The sequence below is a fragment of the Melanotaenia boesemani genome, chromosome 7 (genome assembly GCF_017639745.1).
Source record: "Melanotaenia boesemani isolate fMelBoe1 chromosome 7, fMelBoe1.pri, whole genome shotgun sequence".
Lineage (NCBI taxonomy): Eukaryota > Metazoa > Chordata > Actinopteri > Atheriniformes > Melanotaeniidae > Melanotaenia > Melanotaenia boesemani.
The window spans coordinates 28,047,684-28,071,407 of NC_055688.1; the positions used below are offsets into that span (position 1 = coordinate 28,047,684).

At 39.2% G+C, this 23,724-nt stretch overlaps 1 protein-coding gene across 1 annotated transcript; it reads left to right on the forward strand.

Annotated features, from left to right (window-relative positions):
• Positions 1 to 23,428, forward strand: sh3rf2 (SH3 domain containing ring finger 2). The gene is made up of 11 exons (XM_041991182.1): positions 1 to 290; positions 583 to 1,012; positions 2,352 to 2,642; positions 5,861 to 5,956; positions 6,998 to 7,375; positions 20,732 to 20,853; positions 21,021 to 21,191; positions 21,430 to 21,698; positions 21,787 to 22,091; positions 22,202 to 22,506; positions 22,625 to 23,428. The coding sequence occupies exons 2-11, from the start codon at positions 584 to 586 to the stop codon at positions 22,803 to 22,805; spliced, it is 2,547 nt and encodes an 848-aa protein (XP_041847116.1). The 5' UTR covers positions 1 to 290; position 583; the 3' UTR covers positions 22,806 to 23,428.
• Positions 23,429 to 23,724: the final 296 nt, after the last annotated feature.

A 23,724-nucleotide genomic window follows, 5' to 3' on the forward strand; every position in this document is an offset into this window, starting at 1 on the left:
TGAAATCCGATACAGTTCCTGATGAATAAGCCACGGAGCTGTGGTCGATACCTTTTGGCCAGCTTTGTTTCAAGTACAATCTTACACAGGTGGGTTTCGCGTCGTTATAAAATTTAGGCACGAGTTTAGTGGTTGGCGTTAATGTGAAGCTCACGCGCCCCTAAGGGGTCGCTGTCCCCGTATCCACCTCCGGGGGCACACTGCGTCATGGCGACAACGACAAATTACTTACGCATGTCCTAACTTCGGAGTTAATGGAAACCCGTTCTGACAGGCAGCAGAAAAAACGTGTAAGTAGTCATAAAACACTGTACATTGTTGTTCGGGTAAATATATCCGGGTATTTCCTGTTGTTTACTTACCTGTGCAGACAGGTGAACCGACAGGATACCTGTAAACAGACTGTACGAAGTTACAGTAAAGTGTTTGTTCTAGTGATCCCATTTTATCGAATTTTTATGTTTTTATATAGTCGAACATTAAGCCCTGTTATAGACAAGACTTTGGTAAGTAATGTGAGCAGAACTCAGCCATTGTGGTAACGTTTGTCACTGAATGAGCTTTCACCACTTTCTCTCTCAGCATGGTGGATTGCATTATATCAGATGTACCAGGAATCCTTGTCCCGAAGACCAGCGGCCCTTTTAAAATGGAGGAACTGGCTCTAATGGCCGTGCTAGAATGCCCCCTGTGTTCGGAGCAGCTGGATGCCTCAGCCAAGGTCCTGCCCTGTCAGCACACTTTCTGTGTGTCCTGCTTGCAGAAGCAAGAAGAAGCCCACCCCCAGCTGTTCTGCCCAGAGTGTCACGCTTCTGTACCGGCCAGGACGGTGGACGTGCTTCCTGAGAACTTGCTGCTGGTGCGGCTTTTAGAGGGGCTCCATGGCCTCTCGGTACCCGACAGAAACACGCAGAGAGCGCGCTATGCAGTGCCATTCTCCAGAGGCAGCTTAAGAGTTAAGGAACATCAGCAGCAGGAGAGTCAACACAGAGAAAAACAAGAACACAGTGAGGTCAGTGCACGACCCTGGCCTCTGAATGTCACACTAAGACCCCAATCATCTGTTAATGATAGACACTAGATCTTTTGAGCATCTTAAGAACTGTACATAATAGACTAGAACTACTTTCCTTATAATGTATGCTCACAGAAGATTTTAGGATATGCCATCTAATAAGAAGAGTTGCTCAGAGGAGCTGGGTGTGTGATTTGACTTATTGAACGTAAGTCGGTGTTCCTGTGGGCTTAAAGATGTTTCAAAGATTTATACAGATTGTTCTACAAGTGTAAGTTAGCTGATGATTTGCTTCCAACAGGATAAGGAACTTAGCCCCAATCCTCCTGAGTAATGCCTTTAGACATGATATCTAATTGAGAACTCCTTTAAGCCTACTTTAAAGGTTAAAGGTTCTTTTAAGACTTATTTCTCGCCTATATCCCCAATGCTCATGCTGAATAGGAAAAAAATAGGCTTCTCCCAGTGCTTGGATTCAGCAGCCAAAATAATCCAAATCATGAAGAGCCAGTTTCACTATTCAAATTCAAGCAAATTTTAAACATTTGTGGCAAATATGTCTGTTTGTAAATGATATATTTGATCATTTTGTCCCTTTTTGGCCCTGGTTAGGTTTTTAAATTTTTAATCTTGTGATGTTTAAAATGATGTTATGGTTCTCCTTACAGCATAAATTATATTTTGTATGCAGTGAGTTTGTAGGTACTATAATTTTGGTGAATGAAATATGAAGCGAGAAATGTAATTATTTGAATCCATAACAAATTACAAAAAATGAGAGGACTGAGATCAGATTAATAGTAAGTAAAAACAGTATCTAGCCTTGTCACTTAACTTAAACCAGTAATTCTGTGAGGACTGTGGAGTTACTGCACATTTTGTACATTGTGACACATTTTTCACTAAAGTTTTATTCTCTCTCTTGTCTGAAGTACTGTGTGTTTGAGAACTCTTTTGAGAGGTCAAAAGTTTAATCCAAATTCATGCCTTGAGTTCAGTCAGAGTTCAAAAAGCTCAGTCGGGTTCACAAGGGTAGGATCTCTGGGCAGTGTTGTGTTGCTTCTGAAAACAATAAGCATTTACACCAAAATCTGAGGTGATAACTGATATCTTTAAAGAAAAAAATGTGTTATAGGTACTACTTAGCGTATATAAATAAGAGCATCTGTGTCTGAGCAGCACAAATACTGTTAAAAACATGCAAAGTCTGTCATCCTGCTCTGTTAGTGGCGCTTTAATGGATGATATATTGCTTTTTAAATGAGGTAGTGGAATAGAGTATAAGCACAACAAATTCAATGTCTTCAACATATATCTGCTCTTCTGTGCTCCTCAGGGCGCTCTTAGAACCTCATTGTATAACAAACGAAGTGATATGTATGGAGAGCCGGTCTTTGCACCTGCTAACAGCATCACCCCAAACCACAAAGTGGAAGACAACTGGTACCATGAAAACACCAGTGACAGTAGCAGAACATCTGTCAGCACTCTGCAGGCAGCCAGCCAGATGCCTCAGCTGCAACCTCCCGAGCAGGCCCAGCCACCACCTCTCTGCAAGGCGCTGTGCGACTTTGACCCAGAAGAGATGAATATTGAAGACAGAAAATATTGTCTCAGCTTTTGCAAGGTAACAGCAGGAAAAGCTCATTTTTAGCGTTTTATTCTTTAATACATTTAAAAGGCTAAATCAACTGCCTCACAACCATCATACAAAATTAATACATTAAGAAATATTTAGACTGGCACAATTTAATTACTTTTATGACAATGCTACATTTTACCTTTATTGGACTGTTTACAAGGTGAGGCTATTAATTCTTTACATTTCTATGGCTAAAGTTAATGACTTTTGTTCTGCTGTAAAAAAAAACAACAATCCTCTTCTTTAGCTGTTTTTGTCACTAAACTATTCCTCCCTCAGATACAGAAATGTTTCCAGTGTTACTGACGACAACACAAGCCCATGTAATCAGTTCATCCCTATAATTGAACAGTCGATGGGTGATTCTGTTTTTTAAAGATTTTGCACCCTTTATCTCAAACCCTACCTTCTCTCATTTGGATTATAGTGTTGGCATTAGCTATGTTTTGGATAATTTAATTATATTCCTGCTTGCATGTTTAGGATCTCATATGTGTACATTACATTTCGCTATATGCTGCTGTGATGTGTATTCATGTTATATTTTTACTTATCTCTTCAAATACTAAGATTTTTTTGGGTTTCTTCCTCACCATAGCAGTGTGTGTCTCCCTTTTACCCCTAATTTTACTGTTCTGCACTGACTCTGTAACGCTGAACTGGTGTTTCTGTGACGAAAGTGAGCTAGCCAATCTACGAAAACAACTTGGTTCCTAAAATAGAAGCCTAAAATCACTTAAAACAAGCAGACCTGGCAACTGTATAGACAAAAACGAGTTGCATAAAGCAGTGACTGCTGTCAGATGCTGTAAAAACTTAATTTAGGTGTAATAACATGATCAAGGTGTTTACATGTCTACATAATGTGAGTAAAACTCAAAACAGGATGCTATTTAGAATATAGCTGTCAGAAAATGCTGTTTATGTGGTAATGGTCGTGTCTCATTAAGGGTAAGTGTCACGGATTGCGGTGGAGGTGAGGACCCAATTGCAGGCAGCCGGGAGGCAGAATCGGTGCAGGTGAAAGGTTTATTTCCCAAAACTCAAGACAGGGAACCACACAAGACAGGGATAAGCCACACAATACGTACCACATATGACCACATAAGAGGATCTGACCAGGAGTGACCGAAAACCAAGGACATATATACATAGAGGGAGTAATGGGGAACAGGTGAAGTGGATGAGTAATTAGACCAGGTGTTCTAACGAGGCAGAAACAGAAACCACAGAGCACACAAGGAAAAAACTAACAAAAACCAAAAACCCAAACCATGATCTCAAAACAGAAACTACTGACAAAAACCAGAACCACAACCCAAAACTACAACCAGAAAATGACGAACATGACCCCCACACAGCCCATGATCGTGACAGTAAGGTCTTTTTCTGAGTCACATTTTGGAAGCACTAGAATGTAATGAGTGTGTGAACTCTATAAATGTACAAAACAATTCCCATAGTTACAGTAATACAAATCACAAGTTAGCAGAGAAGCTTTTTAAAGGCTGCGAATGTCTGGCTTTGGCATGTGACTTGCAGTATTCTTACTTGAGAAGACCTTGATTGGATGCAAGTCTAAAACGGGAGTGGGATGGCTATCTGAGGATTAATCTATGAGGTAGAAATTATATCGATAAAGTCTTACTTTTCAGTCTGATAAAGCACTGATGAACACATTGCTGTTGTAATGTTTATTTCTTGTTAGCCATAACACATATCTGGACTATATAACATATAAAATGTTTTGTGAGAGGAAAACATCTGATCTACAGTCAGTGCAGACCAAAGGCAGAAATGGTCATGATGTATTCATGTCATGATTTCAAACCTGCACATTTGTAAATTTACCAACAGATACAAGCAAACCAAATAGGACAGAACACTGAAGAAAAGAGATAATTTATCAATATTTGCCAGTAGCAACAAGGATGCTGTTTTCAATTTATCCCCAACTTTATATAGGGCATAATATGTTAAGTAGTTGTAGATGTGTGATGTATTATTGTAGACTGAAGCAATGTGGCTCGAGGCTGAAAACTAAAGCCATGAACTGCAGCATCTCAGCCCTCCTGGCCCTCTAGGGTAGTTTCAGGCTTGGAAGTGTAAATAATAAATGTAAGTGTACTTCAAAAACAAGTCAGAAGCGCATACTTGTAGAATTCACACAGTTATATCAAGTGTTATTTTAAAGGAGGTCAAGCGGCTGATAGCAGGGACAATTAGAAGACAGGGTTCTTATAAAGCTTTAAATTTTGGAATAAAACGATTATTTGATGGTAATAAACTAGTAAAAGATCCCTTGGGGTGTCACAAAAGTTGCATGGCATTTCTTTCATTTAAAAACTTTAAAACAACTCTAAAAATTATGAAAGCAAAGAAACACAATGCAATTGTCTGAACAACCCCCCAAATACCTCTAAAACAGTTTCTCTTTTTATTTTAATTTAGTCTTTTGGAGGCCATTTTTTCTTCTATTTATCTTTTTCTTTTACATCGATGGGACTTGCATGCCTCTTTACATACATCATAAATCAGAGCTGTAACCTGAATAATGAATAATGCATTGCTTTACTTGAAAGACGATACAGCCTGACAACTGTGTAAATAATAGTTTCTTTCTGTGTTTTTTCAGCATTCACCATTTAGCTTCTCTGCTCCATAAATAGTGACATAAGAGACTTTGAATGATGGAATGATGCCTAACCCACCATACAGCATCACTGCTTCAGCTTTTTCAGATGTGAAGTTGTAGTATTTTGTAGTGATGTATAGCACATATAATTCCCAGTAATATTTATACAAAGTGGCCATTTCTTTTTGTTCAGTTTTCAGAGTGAAAACTGAGACTTGTGGAGCTGAAGTCTCAAACGTCTGCTGCAGTGGTTGTTACTTACCCTGAAGGATCTCTGAGGCTGTTATATAAGGGCTTCAGTTCATGTGTGCTCTCTATTCACGCACACTTGAGCTTGCCTTTCTTTTAATGCAGGTGGTCAAATGGTTTTTAGAGGCTGGCTGCAGAAAGCACTGGGCCTGCAGATACAAAGGGAGCTGATGTCATATGCTACAGCAGAAACACTGGACTCGGAGAGCTTTTGAGCTGAGTGCTCAGTTTCTCAGGCGAGCCTACTCTGTTAAAACCATCTGGTGTCCATTTATTGTTGGTGTTTTCTGTATATCTGTTGCTTGTTTCTGCTTTGCAGGGAGACATCCTGACTGTCATCAGACGGGTAGATGAGACCTGGATTGAAGCCAAGTTAGGGGAAAAAGTTGGAATTTGTCCTCAACAGTTAACAGAGGTTTGTACTGTTTTATTTATGTCTTCCTCCCCTCATTGTTTGAATATAGGTTGTGCACTTTGACACCTTCTGTTGTAGCACTTCCGTCTAACATAATAGACAGTTGAACCGTAGATGTAGTAGCTGCATGTCACTGATTCTAGGTCCCCGCCTAGAAGTTACATTTACTTTCATTCAAATCTTTGATTCATCACTAAAAGTCATTCCTATGCTGCAAAGCACTGAGGCAGAGAGCTCATCTGTGAAGCCCTGCTGTGTCCACAGCTGCTCATTAGTGTGTGACTATGTGGCTTACTCAGGTTTTCAGGGTTTGCTTAGCTAGCTGGATGTCATTTGTTTTCCCCTGTATTTTCTGCCTCAAGGAATTAACTTCATCCATGCTGAAGAGAAAAGTATTTTTTCCTACAAAGGGGCCATTGTGCTTCCTTATTCAGTTCTTGTTAACTTCTCTAGTTGTCATCGGTTTGGTAGTTTTTCTTAATATAACCTCCTCTTATAAGCCATCTTCTCCTTTTGCACCTGCTTTTGTCTCTGTGTCTTTTCCTAATGCTTTGCCTCAGTGATGCTCTTTATCTGTCCCTACCTCTGCAGTCTTTTCTCTCTCTGTCCACTTTCCTCCTCTCCTTTCCAAGGCTGTCTCTCCACATGCCGTGCAGCCAGGCGTGAATACACAGTAATGCTTTCTCTGCTTGGGTGGCATAACAGCACATCACTTTGCAGAGTGAAAGCATTAACCCTGCCATGCCTGTCTGTGTTCCTGCCCGTTTGTGCAACTCCTTTCTCAGAACCAGTCAACCCTTTCTGGCTTATTGGCTGGTGCTCCTGCCTACACGCCTGCTTGTCCAACAAGTTGTAGGGGTGAGCTGGGTAGCAGTAAATGGGTGTGTTTAGGCAGCTGTTTTCCTGATCAGCAGGAGCTGAGGTTGACAGACACTGGTAACAGGTAGGAGCAAGTTGGAGTTCGCTAAGGATTGTGCATGGTGTGTTTGGATATATCCTGATTTTCACTTTTGCTTCTTTCTATGTATTAATCTATTTCAGCCAAACTCGATCGCTGCCAAACTGCTTAAGGGAAAGAGTCGGAAGCGGGGTGACTCAGCAGAATCTCACCACCAAGCAGGGAGCGGGGGCACAGACAAGGCCACTGACGTATCCAACAGGACTAGCCATTACGGAGTCCCAGCAACGACTCCGGTCATCAATGCTTTGCCTCTCTCCAACCAGCGGAAACAGCCTACAGCTGGAAACCGTAACTTTTATCAGGCATCCACCAACATCAACACCTCCGGCAGTTTTAACGGTCAGGGTCAGGCGAAGCGTTTCTCTGTGCCCTCTGCTGTGCGTAGCCATTCTTACCCTTCCAGAGTGAATTTCCGTCGAATTAACCGGTACTCTGACGCTCACAGACACCTGTTACAGGTGAGTCACATGCTCTTCTCCTTATCCTAGCTGTCCTTTTCTGTTCTCTTCTCATCAACTTTGAGTTAAAACATGTTTTGCTTTGTTTACTTGGCAGTAATTTTTGTTTAACAGAAAACATGTGCTTGGCAAATGGCATACTGATTTTAGTAAAATAAAGGACTCATAAAAATAATAATAAGGCAATAGTTATAGTTATAGTAAAGTAATAAATAATAAAGTCACTTTCAAGCCTGGAGGAAAGGAGTCATGATGTTATTCTAAAGGAATGATTGAAAATGAGGGATGGATCTTGTGTTGGCAGCAGTTGGTGTGATTAAGAGTATGTTATTTAAAAAAACACAGATGTGGAAAAGAATTAGGCTAGGGGGATGTGAGCCTTGTAGATGACTGTACTGTACCCTTGAAAAAGTCTTTTAATCTTGAATCTTGGGAGAGAAGCCAGGGTTTCTCTACAGAGATGAATTATTGTCCAACAGGGTGTGTGTCCTTTTTCTGTCTTCATCTCAAGCAGTGTCTTATTCTCAAAAAGAAATTCAAGAAATCAGGAGAGAAAATGTTTACTTACAGAGACATAGAGACTTTTTAAGTACTTCTTTTAATGTAAAGCAGTGAAAATGCCCCCCCCCCCCCCCCAAAACTTCAAATTTTTACTGTTATCATGTTAGTTAAACGAATTACTACCTTAACACCACAACACAACCTCAAGGTTATTTCAGTTACACAAAGCCTTATTAGGAATTTGAACATCTAATCTTTTTAGATGTGTTGCTACATTCTTTTTATTTGACCAACGTGATATGTGCTGCATATTTTATAATGAAAATGTATCACTGTAAAATAGGGCAAGGACAGGGCATTTTGAAAAGAGTTTCCATCTTCTTGAAGCAGACAAGGGCATTGTGAGACTACATCACCTTATTTTTGGTGGTCATGAAAATCAAAAAGACAGACCAAACTGTGTGAATAAATAATTATAACTAAGTATCATAAGTAGCTTAAAGATTTAGTTGGTTATACAGATGATTTCAAATTAACAGTTGCATGTCCAAAGGAAGACATGCTGACATTGATTCAACTGGGAAAAAAATGTAACAGAATATTATGAGCATGGCGTTAACTCTTAGCCAATTCTTATGCAAGGCTACCCCGCCCCTTGAGATAATAATTTCCTTTGATTTAGTTCAAATCTCTCAGGTTTCCTCTGTAGTTCTACATGTCAAAACATAAAAATGCAAACCTTCATTCAGGCTGGCAAAAAATCAGGAGAGGAAGGGAGACGAAGGGGACCTAACAGTTTGATAAGAAAGGAGGAAATGTTAGTGATAAGGTGGGAAAGAGGAAAACATGTGAGAGGAAATACTGAGGGAAAAAATGAGCTGGGAAAAGAAAAATAACACAAAATTTGCAAACTGCAAAAAGGCTAAGCACAAGCGGGAGAAAGAAGGAGGAGGACAAATGAGAGATAGATGTAGAGAGTGGGAGGCTTGAAGAGTCCCTCAGTGTGTCTGCTTATCTCTCTTATGCTTATGATGATGAGTCACTTGTGAAGTTGGTTACATAACGGACCCTGCCATTCCCAGCCTTCGAACTCCTTCCTCTTCACTAAGCAGGTAACACTTTCACATCAGTGGGCCAGTAAAGGCAGACAAGTCATGCACTCCCCTTTTTAAAAGAACGGGGCTCCGTGTCCCTAAAGCCAAGGCTGAACCTCACTGATGACCAAGTCAGCATGTGTGCTATTCTTAGTGCTGCGAACCATCGGCTCTCACCTCTGGCACTGCTGGCTGTTTGACAGCGAGCTGCAGCTTCCCTCCCACCCTGATGAAATAATGTGTATTAGAGTGAATACTGGCATAGTTATGCAAGGGCAAAATTTAGGATAGAAATGCATCAAAAGTTACAGCAAATTAAATCCCAGACCATTCTTCAACATTTCAGCTGATGTCTGACATCAACTAATCAGTAAAGACTTACCCCGAGAACGACCACATAAAAGAGCTGAACCAGTTTTTTCGATTTAGTTATACCAGTTTAATGCGTCCATAGAAACAACAGCCTCACACCTTATTTAGTTAACATATTTACAATATGGTTGCATCTAGTTTGTCTTGTTTTTGACCATGAAAAACTCTGAAACTGTTTCAAGAACCCTTGACTATATTCATATTTTTATGGGAAGCCATAAACTCATGGTTGGTTACACATGATAGGTTTTAGGGAAACAGGTCAAAAATTTAACAGCAGTATTAAGGAGCTTTTGTTAGAGAGGAAAGGGGAAATAATTATGGTACAATATATGAGATGGAAAGCAAAGTGTGCTTTTAGTAATTAAAAAAAAACTTTGTTGCAGCTTCCTAAATTTGACCATGTGAAGCTTTTCTTTTACTTTTGCTGTAAAATCTTTGGCTCCTATAGGCTTTTCATTCTTTCATTTTCCACCATGAACTGTGTTTCTGGTCAAATGGTGTGCTAGGTTGTTAGATAAAACAAGAAAACTCAGCAAACCTCTGTAAAACTCAGAAAAATCTTTTTGACTTTTTCACAAACTTTGATATATTGTTAAGGCTTGTCTTACATCCATCCATTAAATACATATCTTTACGCCTGTGTTTGCCCAGTACATGCCTGACTGAAATCTCCCCCACTCTTACCTGGAAGTGTTCAGGCAGGGAGATTCTGTCTCAGGCCTATTAGAAAGCTGTTAAGACAACCAAAGCAAAATATTTTTTAAATCTTGTCTCAGTAAATTATCAGAGACCTTGTGTTTTATGTCATACTATAAATGAGGTGATCAACCAATCTGTTTCTTCTTGTCCTGCAGGATCTCCAGTAGTCTGTAAGAACTTCCTTAAGTTTTTTTATTGAAAAAATTGATCGTATCAGATTACAAATTAGGCTTTCTGCCTTTGATCCTTCTGATCCTTCTATGTGCTCATCTGTTTTCGATCAGTTTGAACCAGTGCCCCTTTCCTTTCTATCTAATAGTCCACCAGCTGAAGCATTCAAGGTGTGGTTTGGACACTGTTTCCTCTTGTCTGCTGAAAGACATTTTTGATGTTGTTGTTGGTCCAAGTGTCCTGGCTATGATTAACCCCTGTCCTGTGTCTAGAACTGTCCATATTAATTCAAAATCTGCAGTTGTTTAGCTTTTTATTAAAAAGCCAAAAAAGGTTCCAATCAGTGCATCCACTTTGGACCCTTGGTACCATATAAAAGAACATTAGTTAAAAACTTAGGGGTGATTTTTGGTAATATGTTTTTATTTAATAAACAGATAAATTAATCAGAGCCAGCTTCTTTTAGTTAAGAATCCTTTTGAAAGTCAAACCATTGCCCTTTTTTTCTGACCTTGAAAAAGTGGTACATGCTTCTATATATTCGAGACTAGACTGCTGTAATAGTCTTTATTCAGGTACAAGTCAGTCACTGTGGAGTTGCCTGCAGATTGTTCAAAATACAACTGCTTGACTTTTAACAGGGACATGTAAACATGATCATATCACACAAATTTTAGCTTCTGTTCACTGACTCCCAGTCCGTTTTAGAGTGTATTTTAAGATTTTCTTTGTTTTTATTTGTTTGGCCAGCCCCATCTTATTTTTCCAACCTTTAAACACTACCCACACCTTCCAGAAGTTGATATCTACTCATTAGATGCTTTTGGTTGTCCCGAGGTCCAGGTTAAAACACTGGAGTGACAGATCTTTTTCAGTTGTTGGCCCCAAACACATCAGGATCTCACCAACAGTGGAGATTTTCAAAACTCATTTATAAGACCATTTCAATTCCATGGCTTTTAAATCAGATAGAGTTTTGACATTTAGGCTTTTGTGTTATTTTCTGCAACTCCAGTCCAGTCTGTTGTCCTCCTGAACTCAAACGTACTTGTGTTCATCCACCACCTCCACCTCTTCTCCCAGGAAGTAGATATTGTTTTGTTTACTCCTGTTCTTTCTGAATCATCTCTTTTGTTTGTGTTCAAGATAAGCTAATCGTTTCTACACCATCTTTCAAATGGACTGACCAGTTCTCTGTACTCAGCTCCTTGTCCATCTCTGATAGATCCCACAACTGCAGTGTCTGTCATGAGCTTATTTATGCAGATAACAGGGCTCAGAGTTGTAATGGAAGTCTGAAGAGTCCATTGTGAAGAGAAATGGTGACAGTACAGTAATTGGTGGTTCACCAGTGCTGCTGACCACCATTTCAGACACAACTTTTCAGTCTCACAAACTGTAGTCTATTTGTTACGAGTCATAAATCCAGGTGGTTGTGGAAGAATCCACCTGGAATTTATGGAGCTTCTCACATAACGAAGAGGGCTAAATTGTATTAAAAGCACTTGAAAAACCAAAGAACATGATCCTCAAAGTGCTGCCTGACTTATTCAGATCAGAGTGGGCTCTCTGAAGCAGGTAGGTGATGGCGTCTTCAACTCCAAGCCTATTAAGATATGCAAACTGTAATGTGTCCTGAAAGGTTTAGACTTGCTTATTAAGGTGAACCAATAACAGTCTCTCAAGGACTTTCATGAGGTGAGACGTTAGAGCAATTGTAATCATTTGGTTCAGATGGTTGGGATTTTTTAAGTACTGGAACAAGGCAGGATGATTTCCACAGTACAAGAACTCTTTGCTGACTCAGGCTGGTGTAGAAAAGGTGCTGAAGAATCCAACATAGTTGTTCTGAGCAGGTTGGGGCTGACACTGTCTTGACGTAAAACTTTTTTCCCATTCAGTTTCTCCAGATGTTTCTTCACCTGACTTCAGAAGACAGATGGGCTAGAGGTGGAGGCAGAGGAGGTCTCACTATGTCCTGGTTTTGAGGGAGATGAGGCTGTTTTAAGGTCCATGACTGAGCTGCAGGGTGACAGTGTAAAGGTGTGACAAGAAGGTGTGACGAGCTGTAGGCTCATGGAGGGTGTGTGGTATGTTGGGCTGGAGGCAGAAGTTGACCTGGACCTTTTGAGGAACATGTTCAGCTCATTAGTTCTGTCCATACTTCCTACAGTCTGATCCCCCTTTGACTCAAAGCCGGTGTTTCAACCTGTCCACATGATACCCGTGGGATATTTTTGTTATTATTTTTATTCAGACTAATTCGACTCATAAACATAAATCTTCAAATTATTTACAATTGAAAAGCATATAAGAACTGTCTAAATTACCTAATTGCCTAGCTGACTCATCTCTACCAATGAGTAACTAGATCAGGGGACAGCTGGGCACTTTCCCATCATGCCTTGATGGCTTGCAGACAGCTGTTAACAACAGCAGAAAACTGCAGCCACCGTGAGTTTATTGTTGATGATGTCAGCGTGATGTCAAATTGAGTCCAAATCAAGCTTGACAGAAGTCAAAATGTCACACACTTGACTCGATGTGCCACTGGCTCATTTTTAACAGGACTAATGTTAGCAGTTAGCAGACACGTGCGGCTCTATGTCTTTTCCAGCACTGCAACAGGGCATGAAAACATTGACATTAATTTTGGGTGAATTAGTTTATTTAAGCTCATGATTATACTTATGCTAATCTAATACATACATATATATTAGGAATTGGGCATTTTAGGTGATTTTTGAAGTCGACTAGTCAAGCCTTTCAAAATCAGTTAGTTGATTAATAATAATGAAATTTAAAAAATACAGTCTCCAAAGGGAAATTGTAAAAAATGTGTTACTTGTTTAATGTGTGTGTTCCATCAATGACTTGTTTGTTTGTTTGTTTTTTGTGCTATTTTTAACATTCTATGGGCTCTATTGTTCTTTATTGTTCAGCTGGTCAGGGAGACGTTGGGATTGAACCTGGGCTGGCTTTATATGGCGGCTGCTGTACTAGGTGTTGTGCGTCTTTCTCTTTCTCTCTCCCCCTCTCTAGCTCGACCTTAGAGGCGGCATGCTGTTCTTTTAACGCAGCACCACGTCTCTGCACAATGAAACATAACTCTCACCCAAACATAAATAGACTTTTATAAACAGCTGTCAGCTTTGTGCGTCATTTCAACTCATTGATTAGTCAATTAGTCATGCACTTCCCTAATTGTGAGTTTTGAAAGAAATAAAATAGTTGTAGTTAATCTGATAATTTGAGATTTTTGCAGTATGCTTGTTCTAACTGTATACACGAGATATTGCTATTGCTTTGATTGATCCATTTGAATAAGTTCTGTTGTTGATTCGCTAAGAAGTAAAAGAGAAAATGTGGTGCTTCCATTCTGCCTTGAGATTTATTTCTTTGTAAAGTGGAGTATTTGATTTTTGTTTTTTTAATTTTTCAAATAAAACTGTGATAGTGAATAGTTGAGCATCTGAAAACATTTTCCTCTTGGTATGATTGGTAGTATTGAAAAAAAATATAGTTATTTGTGGGGAAAATGTTCAATTTGACTGTTGCTATATGTCCTATGAGTGAAAGTGGAAGATTTGATCAGAGTTTAAGATTATCTTGCACGCTTTTTAAATTGGAGAGTAATTAAGTGAAAATGCCTCTGACAGAAATGTTGATTTCCAAATACTAACCAATATATCAATATTACCAATCCTTAGTGTGGGGAGTGAGGTTTGTGCTGCAGAATCCTAGGCATTGTCTGAGAGAAGGATGACAGTGGATTTGTTCCAGTTCTTGCTGTAGTCTGTTCAAATGTTTCCTGAAATTAGTTTTTTGGGTTCTGTAAATGTAATAAAATATAATCGCCATATAAACTAATTTTATTTTGTATATTACTAACAGATATTCCTTGGATTGTGCTATTCCGTCTTATTGTTTGTGCAAGTGGTTCTATTAACATAGTGATGGAGAGAGTGGACATCCATGTCATGCTCCCTGGTGAAGTGTAAATGTGGGTGAGGTGATTCCGTTAGTTGTGATTATGTTTTTTTACGATTACAGGACCATTCAAGCATAGAAATACTTTGAATTCTCTCTGACTGATATCAGAATTTCATTTCTACTGCCGAGTAAAAGCACCTGGCCACTACATGACAAGCTCTCTGTATTTGCAAAGATTTAAAAGAGAAAGGATGCAGAGTTTGAAAAAAAAATAAAAATAACAGAACACAAATAAAGAAGTACATTTTCAGAGAAATGGCAGAAATTTGCTTTTTAAAAAATGATTGATTGAATGTAAAATTTTTACCTTTTTTCACTGTAGTTTCTGTACTCTAGAAGTGATATATAAACCTCATAAAGTGTAAGGTGCTCTTACTATCTTACACTTTATGCTTTGGGATAAAAGTTAGATGTATGCCTGTAAAGACATGAACAGAAAACATGGCCGTGATACACATCCTCCCACTCTCCTGAATAATGAATTGGTGATCTGTCTGCTGGACATATATTAATCTTCACAGTACAGCATTTGACAAGTGATGCTATGGTTAAATCACTGGATATATCTAAATTACTGCTGTCTTTGTGCTTTTAAACTATAGTGTCAATGCAGTGCAGCGTAATGCTTCAGGATCCAGGCGTTTGCTGCTTATAGGGAACCCTGTGCCCACAGGCCTGCATTAAAGCTTGAAGTAGTCCTTGAGTGGTGGTGCTATGAATAGCAGCAAATGTCTATGAATGGCAGTGACAAAGTAATGGGCATGGGAATGTTACATCTCTGTCTTTTTAATACTGAGAAAATAGTACATGAAAGCCTTTGAGGAGCACAGATTACTGTGTGCTCATACAAATATGATTTTGCCAGGTGACATAAACTACATAATAACACTACCATCATCAAAACACTAAATATAGGAATCCATCCATTTATTCATTTCCCATACCAGCTTAATTCAGTGCAGGATTGTGAGGGAGCTAGATAGGTCACCAGTCCATCACAGGGTTTAAATAGGAAATATATGGTTAGATTTTATTTTTCTGGCACTACGAGTAAATTTTTATTTTTTTAATCAGTCCTTCTGCTCATACCAGCATTAACCCATTAAGACCTCAAACATTTAGATGTTGTTGCCATCGCTTAACTCATTCAGTCTTGTGCTCACTTCTAAAAAGTCTGATTTATAAATGTTGCTAAATAATAAAAAAATACCTTAAACAACTTAAACAAACAAGAATTCCATGTGCATGCTCCTGCAGCTTTTAAGTCTGAGTTGGAGTGTAATTTCTCTTCATGTCATGTAAGCGTAAGTGAGGGACAGCAACGGACCAGGGTCTCATTTATAAATGTGGCATACGCACAAAATGAGGCCTGAAAGTGGCGTACACCACTTCACAAGTTGTGATTTATAGAAACAAACGTGATGGGAAAATGTGCACACCTGTATGTAAACTCAGATCTATGAGTATGGACATTTTGGAGACAGGGAAAACCGACGATGCAAGTGGTGAATTGCAGTCAGACTGCATCTTAGTCATCTCACACATTTTAAATTTTACTTCACACCAAACATCAATAATAGTTCCACATCATAAACATTCAAACCAGCAATGTTATCTGTACTGCGCCTGTAGTGTGCCATAATCATTCCATAAACATCTTTGAATATAAAAATATATAAAACAAATCAAATCTCAAACTCTGGAGCAGAGAAAAGGGCCAGTTTGTGTGGCAGCTAACAGGTAAAGTTATCATCATGATTGTAGCTTAAACCACTGGTTGACTCAATCATTTTGCCAAGATGAGAAGCAAACAGTCTTCACCTTGGCCTACCCCCACCTAGTATGAGGACCGCTACCCACAGCCCCCTCCCCGACAAAGAGGCTTCACACAGGAGCAAGAGGATCTACAGTGCCATGAATATGTATTTGCCCCCTTCCTGATTTCTGTGTTTTTTGCATATTTATCACTCACGGAGGTTTCAGATCATCAAACCAATTTTAATATCACACAGAGACAACCCAAGGAAATACAAAATGTAGTTTTGAAATGTTGATTCCATGTATTAGGGCACAAAAAAAAATCAAAACGTATCTGGCCCTATGTGAAAAAGTAATTGCCCCCCTTGCTAAAACTCAAAGTAACTGTGATTAACAACAGTTTTTGGGAAAGCTGAGTTCAATTCTACAAGCCACACCCAAACCTGATTGCCACCACCTGGGTTCAAATCAAGAAATCACTTAAATTGGATCTGTTAGACAAAGTGAAGTAGGCTACAAGATCTCAAGAACATGCCACGATCCAAAGAAATTCCAGAAGAATTAAGAAAAAAAGTAATCGAGATCCATCAGTCTGGAAAAGGCTACAAAGCCATTTCCAAGGCTGTGGGGATCCAGCGAACCACTGTCAGAGCCATTATCCACAAATGGAGAAAGCTGGGAACAGTGGCAAACCTTCCCAGGAGTGGTCGACCACCTAAAATTACTCCAAGAGTGCGACGGCGGGTAATCCAGGAGGTTACAAAAGACCCTCACAAAACATCAAAGGAACTGCAGGCCTCGCTGGCCTCAGTTAAGGTCAGTGTGCATGACTCCACCATAAGAAAGGTACTGGCCAAAGGTGGCATCCATGGCAGAGTACCCAGGCGAAAACCACTGCTGTCAAAAAAGAACACAAAGGACCGTCTCACATTTGCCAAAAGGTATCTCGATTATCCTCAAGACTTTTGGAGAAACATTTTATGGACTGATGAGTCAAAAATTGACCTTTTTGGAAGATGCACAGCCCGCTACATCTGGCGCACAAATGGCACAGCATTTGACAAAAAGAACATTATGCCCACAGTAAAGCATGGTGGTGGCAGTGTGATGGTCTGGGGTTGCTTTGCTGCCTCAGGACCAGGACAACTTACTGTGATTGATGGCATAATGAATTCTGGTGTTTACCAGGAAATTCTGAAGGACAATGTCAGGCCATCAGTTCGTGCCCTCAAGCTCAAGCGCTCTTGGATCATGCAGCAGGACAACGATCCAAAGCACACCAGCAAGTCCACCTCTGAATGGCTCAAGAAAAACAAAATGAAGGTTTTGGAGTGGCCAAGTCAGAGTCCAGATTTAAATCCAATTGAAATGCTGTGGTCTGACCTTAAGCGCGCGGTTCATGCAAGACGACCCTCCAATATGGCTGACTTGAAAAGATTTTGCAAAGAGGAGTGGGCCAAAATCCCTCCACAGCGTTGTGAAAGACTCATCACAAATTATCGCAAACGTTTGATTTCAGTTATCGCTGCCAAAGGTGGCCCAACTCCCTATTAGGTTCAGGGGGCAATTACTTTTTCACATAGTGTTAGATAAGTTTTGTTTTTTTTTTGTGCCTTAATAAATGGAATCAACATTTCAAAACTGCATTTTGTGTTTCCTTGGGTTGTCTCTGTGTGATACTAAAATTGGTTTGATGATCTGAAACCTCTGTGAGTGATAAATATGCAAAAAACACAGAAATCAGGAAGGGGGCAAATACATATTCATGGCACTGTAATCTGTGAGGATGTAATGCAGCGTTTGAGATAACAATTCAAAAGTTAATTTTTAAAGATCTTTTAATGTGTTAGATATGTCACATATAACTGTCACTGTCTTGCACATCTTAGCTCTAATTTCTTTAAGTTAATCAGCTATGACATTAATGGTGGTGAACCTTGTGTTTGGAGTAAATCTTCCAGATGCGCCATGCGCACCAGACACACTTGTGCTAGAAAAAGCCGGAGCCCCGAAACCACATTTTTCTCGTCGGGTTGGGACCTCTTCGTCCTCACCACCAACTGGAAGAACTGAAGGATACAGCACATCAGACTGATGTTTTCTCTACATGTGTATAAAATAGTTTACATAGCCATGTTGTAAAACATGTAACAGAGCTTTACTGGGTTCATCTGTCTCTCCCAAGTCAGTCTCCCTCCTCCATTTTCTGGTCCAGTGTTTGAGCTTGGGTGTGATCTTCCCCCTCCGCTTGAAGACACACTCTGATGGTGGAAGGAAAGTCTCTTTTTTTTATTTTTCTTGCCTTCACATTGAGATTTTGGGGGCGATCAGGATCACCCTCTGGATCCACAGATTTTTTAAAGGATTCTTTACTATGGGGAGGTGGGGATAATTTACCCATTACAGCTTCTAACTCAAAAATATTACCCACAATCATTTGACAAAACAAAAAAGAATAAAGATGATCACAATGTTTTGGCAGAGGTCTGCACACTCTGGGTGCTTCTAGTTTATTTCTGCCAAAGTTCTGTCAGTCACACCGACAGACTGCCCTACACATCAACGCGTTTTCTTTTAATTGTGACTTCGTTGCTGTGGCTACCAAACAAAATTTATTTTCTTGCCTCCACCTCACCAACGAGCACTTCAATTACTGTGTCGAAAAAGTTTCTTTTCTTATTTTTTTCAACAATATTCATGTCCTTCTTTGCACTGACCATGTATAGCTGTTTTGGGCTTGTTTTGGGCTCGTTCAGGGCGAGTTATGAAGCAGATTCAGGTGAGCACATTTCCAAGTAGTCTGTGATTTATAAAGGGGACACTGCTTGCAGGTGTGTGAACATATGGTTTTATAAGTCTGGATTTTTATTTGATATACGCCATTTTCAGCTTTTCAGCATACGCACACTTTTAGTATAGATTCTGTGCAATGTTTTATAAATGAGACCCCAGGAGAGTAAAGCAATCCTTTTACACAACAGTATAGTTATGGGGGTGGAAGCAAAGTAACATCCATTGTTTTCAACTAAATATTTTTCTGACAGACAAAGCCAGACATGCAAGTTGTTAGTATGTCACTGTCACTGCTAAAGGCAACGAGGTGGAGCAGAAAGAGCTGAGACTTATGTTACAAATAATTTAGAGCAGTCTAATTTACTCAAAACCAGATTAGGAAAGGGGAGGGTTTGTTTAACTCTTTTGTCTGGAAGACATTAGGACGTTAACCTTGCATCTTTATGAGAAGGGAGACATCATTTGTATCAGGTATGAGGGGAGACCGGACCTCCCTAATCTCAGAAAATATCAGCTTAGTGCTGTTTTGTGTTAGTGATTGGGCTAAAAACAATGCATCCTCCATCAGCCTTGATATTACGCATCGCTGTCTGAATAGTCTCTATTAAATTTATTTTTTATTCATATTTTAGAGAGCATGAAATCAGCTAAAACTTATTGCAGTAGCAATAAACAGAGGTTTGTCTTAGCTATCTGTTAATTAGCTATCCTGATTTTATATTAGGCATTTTAGATCAATGCTTTCTATTTGGAATTCAAAAGGTAATGTTTGGTGGACCACTTATTTCAGATTAGGAATTATATTGCCAAAATATAAAAAAAAAAAAAAAAAAAAAGAAAGAAAAAAGAAAGAGAGCGAGAGAGGAGATGTAAGATCGAAAAAAAAAACAAACAAACAAAAAAAAACAACTAACTGATTTTGAGGTCTCTGTGATCAAAAAAAATCTCTATTTTATTTTTTTACTCATTAGTGCTGTCTGATACTCTGAAATGTTTTTTTTTTTTTTTTCTAAGAAATGTGGACAAACATTTGGGAAAGATTTTTTAAGAAAAACTATTTGACGCCACTATGGCATTTCAACAAAAACTTTCTGAGGCCATTTTTCACCTAACCTGTCTTTCCAAGTTTAAGATTGCGAGATCTTAAGTATGTGTTCAGTGCAAAAATAAATACTGGTAGTCTTACATACAGCTTACGGCCCACTCTGTGTTACAGAAAATATTGAAAAAGGCATGAGTGATCTACGCTCCTGAAGACTTAAATGTTCTGACGTATGCTCAATATACAATATATTCCTCTGCTGGATTTCTATTAAAGCCCTAAAAGTATCTGACAGTACAGGATAATAGTGAAACACATCCTTCTGGGCTTTCTAACCTGTGCAACACACTCCAAGATTGATCATTTTTTGTAAAATGTGGAAGTCCTTTCTTCCATCTCATTGTGAATGAATTCAATCCTAACCAGAGACTTTCGTTGAGGGTCTTAGGACACTGAGGTTCTCAATAGGGTGTTTGTTCTGTTTACTTGATGGTTTCCACAGTATAATATTTGTGCCTTGTAATTAGTTTTTCTGAACTTTTAACAATGACTCATTTAACTGGTCATAAAGCTCATTCAGAATGCAGTACATGCTCAAAAACGAAATTCCCCCCTCATAACCAATAGAAAAATGGTTTGTGTCGAATGAGATAACAGATATGATAATTTCTATTTCAAGAAATATTTATACAAATAAATTATACCACGTTTAAACTTTGTGTGGGCCACTATGCTTGTAGGATGAATGCCAATGACATAATTTTCACCCATTATCTGGTCAGTATTGCATCTTGACTTAAGACCTCAAAAACAAATGTGATCACCAGGCTGGATGTATGTCTTTTTTTTTACAGTTATGCTTACATAATATTCCATGCATCATCCTGTGAGTTGCAGCTAATAACTGAAAAATAATCTGTTGCCTCTTAGAGTGAGAAGGAGATGACCAGTGAGCCTCCACCCACCATTTCTATGGCTCTGGTGAACCCCCAGATGCCCTCTGCAGCTTCAGACAGTAGGAACTCCTCCACTCAGCAGCTCTCCATCAGTGTGTGAGTCACAGTCTTAAACATTATACAGTATTAGTGGTATGATAATGTAGGATCATATGTCCTACATGTCATATAAGAAACGTACAATTATATACCCATTATAAGGTGCTGATAATCTGGTAATGCATTATAGAAATTTGGTAATGACTTGCTATGTGACTCCTCAGCTGTGCTGTTCTCTACTCCTACAAACCTCGACGACCAGAGGAACTAGAGCTAAGGAAAGGAGAGATGGTAGGAGTGTATGGAAAGTTCAAAGAGGGCTGGCTGCGTGGGTTGTCACTTAGAACGGGCAAAGTGGGAATACTTCCCAGCAACTACATCACACCTGTGCTTAGGTAAGAGGCTGTGATCGTTGGGTGTACAAAGTGGGAGGGAAATACATTTGCAATCCGATGGGGGCAAGGTGGCATGGGGTCATGCACAGAATTTAAAGATGCATGAATAAATATCAATGGCTTTCAGTTTAAGATAATTAGAAACAAAAATAGGGCAAAAATGTTCTTTTAGGTTCTTGGTGTTATGTAGCTGGTACATGTTTGATTTACATTTACACGTCTGTTTATTAAACTACAGAACCTCAGCCAGACTTTTGGAGACCAAAGCAGCAAATGCATCCTCACAGCACAGCACAGTTGCTGGAAGGAAACCCACATCTGCAAAGAATCCTGCTGTGGTCCTTGATAAGGTGAATGGTGATGGAATGCCATACTCAACAGGAAAAGTGCCGTCTGTGCCAAATGGAGCACAGCATGCAGTGTCATCCACTGGCACTGCAAAGCCATCCTTCTATGGGAGTTCTCAAGGTTGGGACACTGTTAGGCGTATTTTTAACCCACATCGAGGTCAGTATGAATCAACTTTTTGTCTCATTACCTATTCCATTACAGATTTAATGAATGGGTTTAAAAAAGAATAAAAATCCTTTTTCAGGCTCAAACCGCTCCTCCCATATGTCCACTTACAACATCCCGTCCAGCTCGCAACACTTTGCACAAGTTCAGGCATCAGGCTACTCACCAGCTCTGCAGAGGAAGAAAAACATTAATGTTCGGTCCAACTCTACCAAACTACCCGGCTGGATGACTGAGCCAGCAGCGCCCTCTGCTGCTGCAGCCCTGAAGGACAGGGACTTCGCTGCCTCACATGAAGCATTATTTCAGCATCACAGACATCTCACAAGCGCACCTCAATCAATTCTGGTCAAACCTGATGCACACAAGAACAGCACAGACAAGGTAATGTCAGACTTGTGAGAGTCATAAATCTGTTTTGTTTTGAGCATTGTTCAGTATCCTGTGTTCTGAAACTGTTCACATGATTAACAGTAAATGTTGCAATCCTGCAGCCTCCAAAATCAGTTCGGTTCCTCACAAGTGAAGAATCTCCTCCTTTAAGACATCGAACCTCTTCCTGGTCATCAGGAACTCAGGTTACCCCTATCTATCGTCCTGGACCCCTTCCTTTAGAAGTGTGGGCCCCTTCACTCACCCTAGGCAGAGATGGCCCTGGGATCGTTCTCAAAGAAGGAAGAGGTCCTGTTCTCAGAAAGGGTCTTGAAACAGCCACTTCAGATCTAAATTCTTACCCACAGAAACCCCCACCTTCACAGCCATCACTGTCAGCCCTTTCAGCTCAGTTCAGCCCCAGCAGGTATGCAGAGTTTATGTGTTTTCTCTTGTGTATATTGAGCAGCGATTGGTTGTCAGATAAAAGACCTGAAAAACTATTTGTTTGACAGACTGAAATCATTTCCTTTACTTTCTTTCAGACACAGAGTGACTACAACACATTTAGCCCAGACAGACTCAGAGCTCAGTCTGCTTCAAGGGGAGTTGGTCCTCGTCCACAGACCTCGACCTGATGGACGGGTTCTTGTTACTCAGGAAAACAGTGGGCAGACAGGCTTATTCCACAGCAATGTCCTTCAAGCCCTTGAGAGGCTCAGCTGACTGTGTATTTCTATTGTAATTATATTTCTATATTCTGTGTGTTTAAACTGCCAAATGAAATATAAAAAGAGGCATTTTAAGGTCCAAAGTTTAATTTAGCTAGATGACAATCCAATGAAAGTTGTTAATTTAGGTCCTGAGTGCATATGAGAGTGTGATTCCTGGAGATATACTTAGTTCTTTGATGTGTGCGCATGTTTGTGACACTTAACTGTTGTAAGATTTTTGCACTAAAACTAATGTCATGACTGTTCCTTGTTCATACCCATGATACATGTAATGGTGAGTGCCTTTGTGAAAATCCACCAAAAATATAAATTCATATATTTGAGTATATTTAGAGAAATTATAAGCTAATATATCTGTGCTGCTTAAGTGTTAAAGAATACATACTTCCACATCATGGGTAGTTTGATGTCTTCCTTCTAACTAACAAAAACATGTTAGCCTCACTTTGTAACATGTGACTACACCTTTTGAAAGACTGAAGATTATCTACAATGCTCTTGGGACACGTAAGTTAAATGTGTGTTAAATGAAATTATCTTACCAATTTTTAGCAGTTAAGTAAATAGTTGTATTTACTGTAGCACTTTTCTAGAGCAAATGTTTCACAATAATAAAACATACAATGAGTATAACAACTTAAAACAAAAAATAAAAGTCAAGTAAATAAAACACAATAAAAAAAATTAAAACTGAGAGTCATAAAAAAAGAATCCAGTAGGAGTTTTTATTATTTTACAACCAATGTTAATAAAATTACTGAAACCCCATCTTTAACTTTTTATTTACAAATCTATACACATATTCAAATTTATGGCAAAAGAAATTTAAGTTAAAAAAAAGAAAAAAAATAGGAACTTTTAGGAATAGGAATATTATAACTAATTTGGTTAACTAGTAAAGGAGCCGTAGC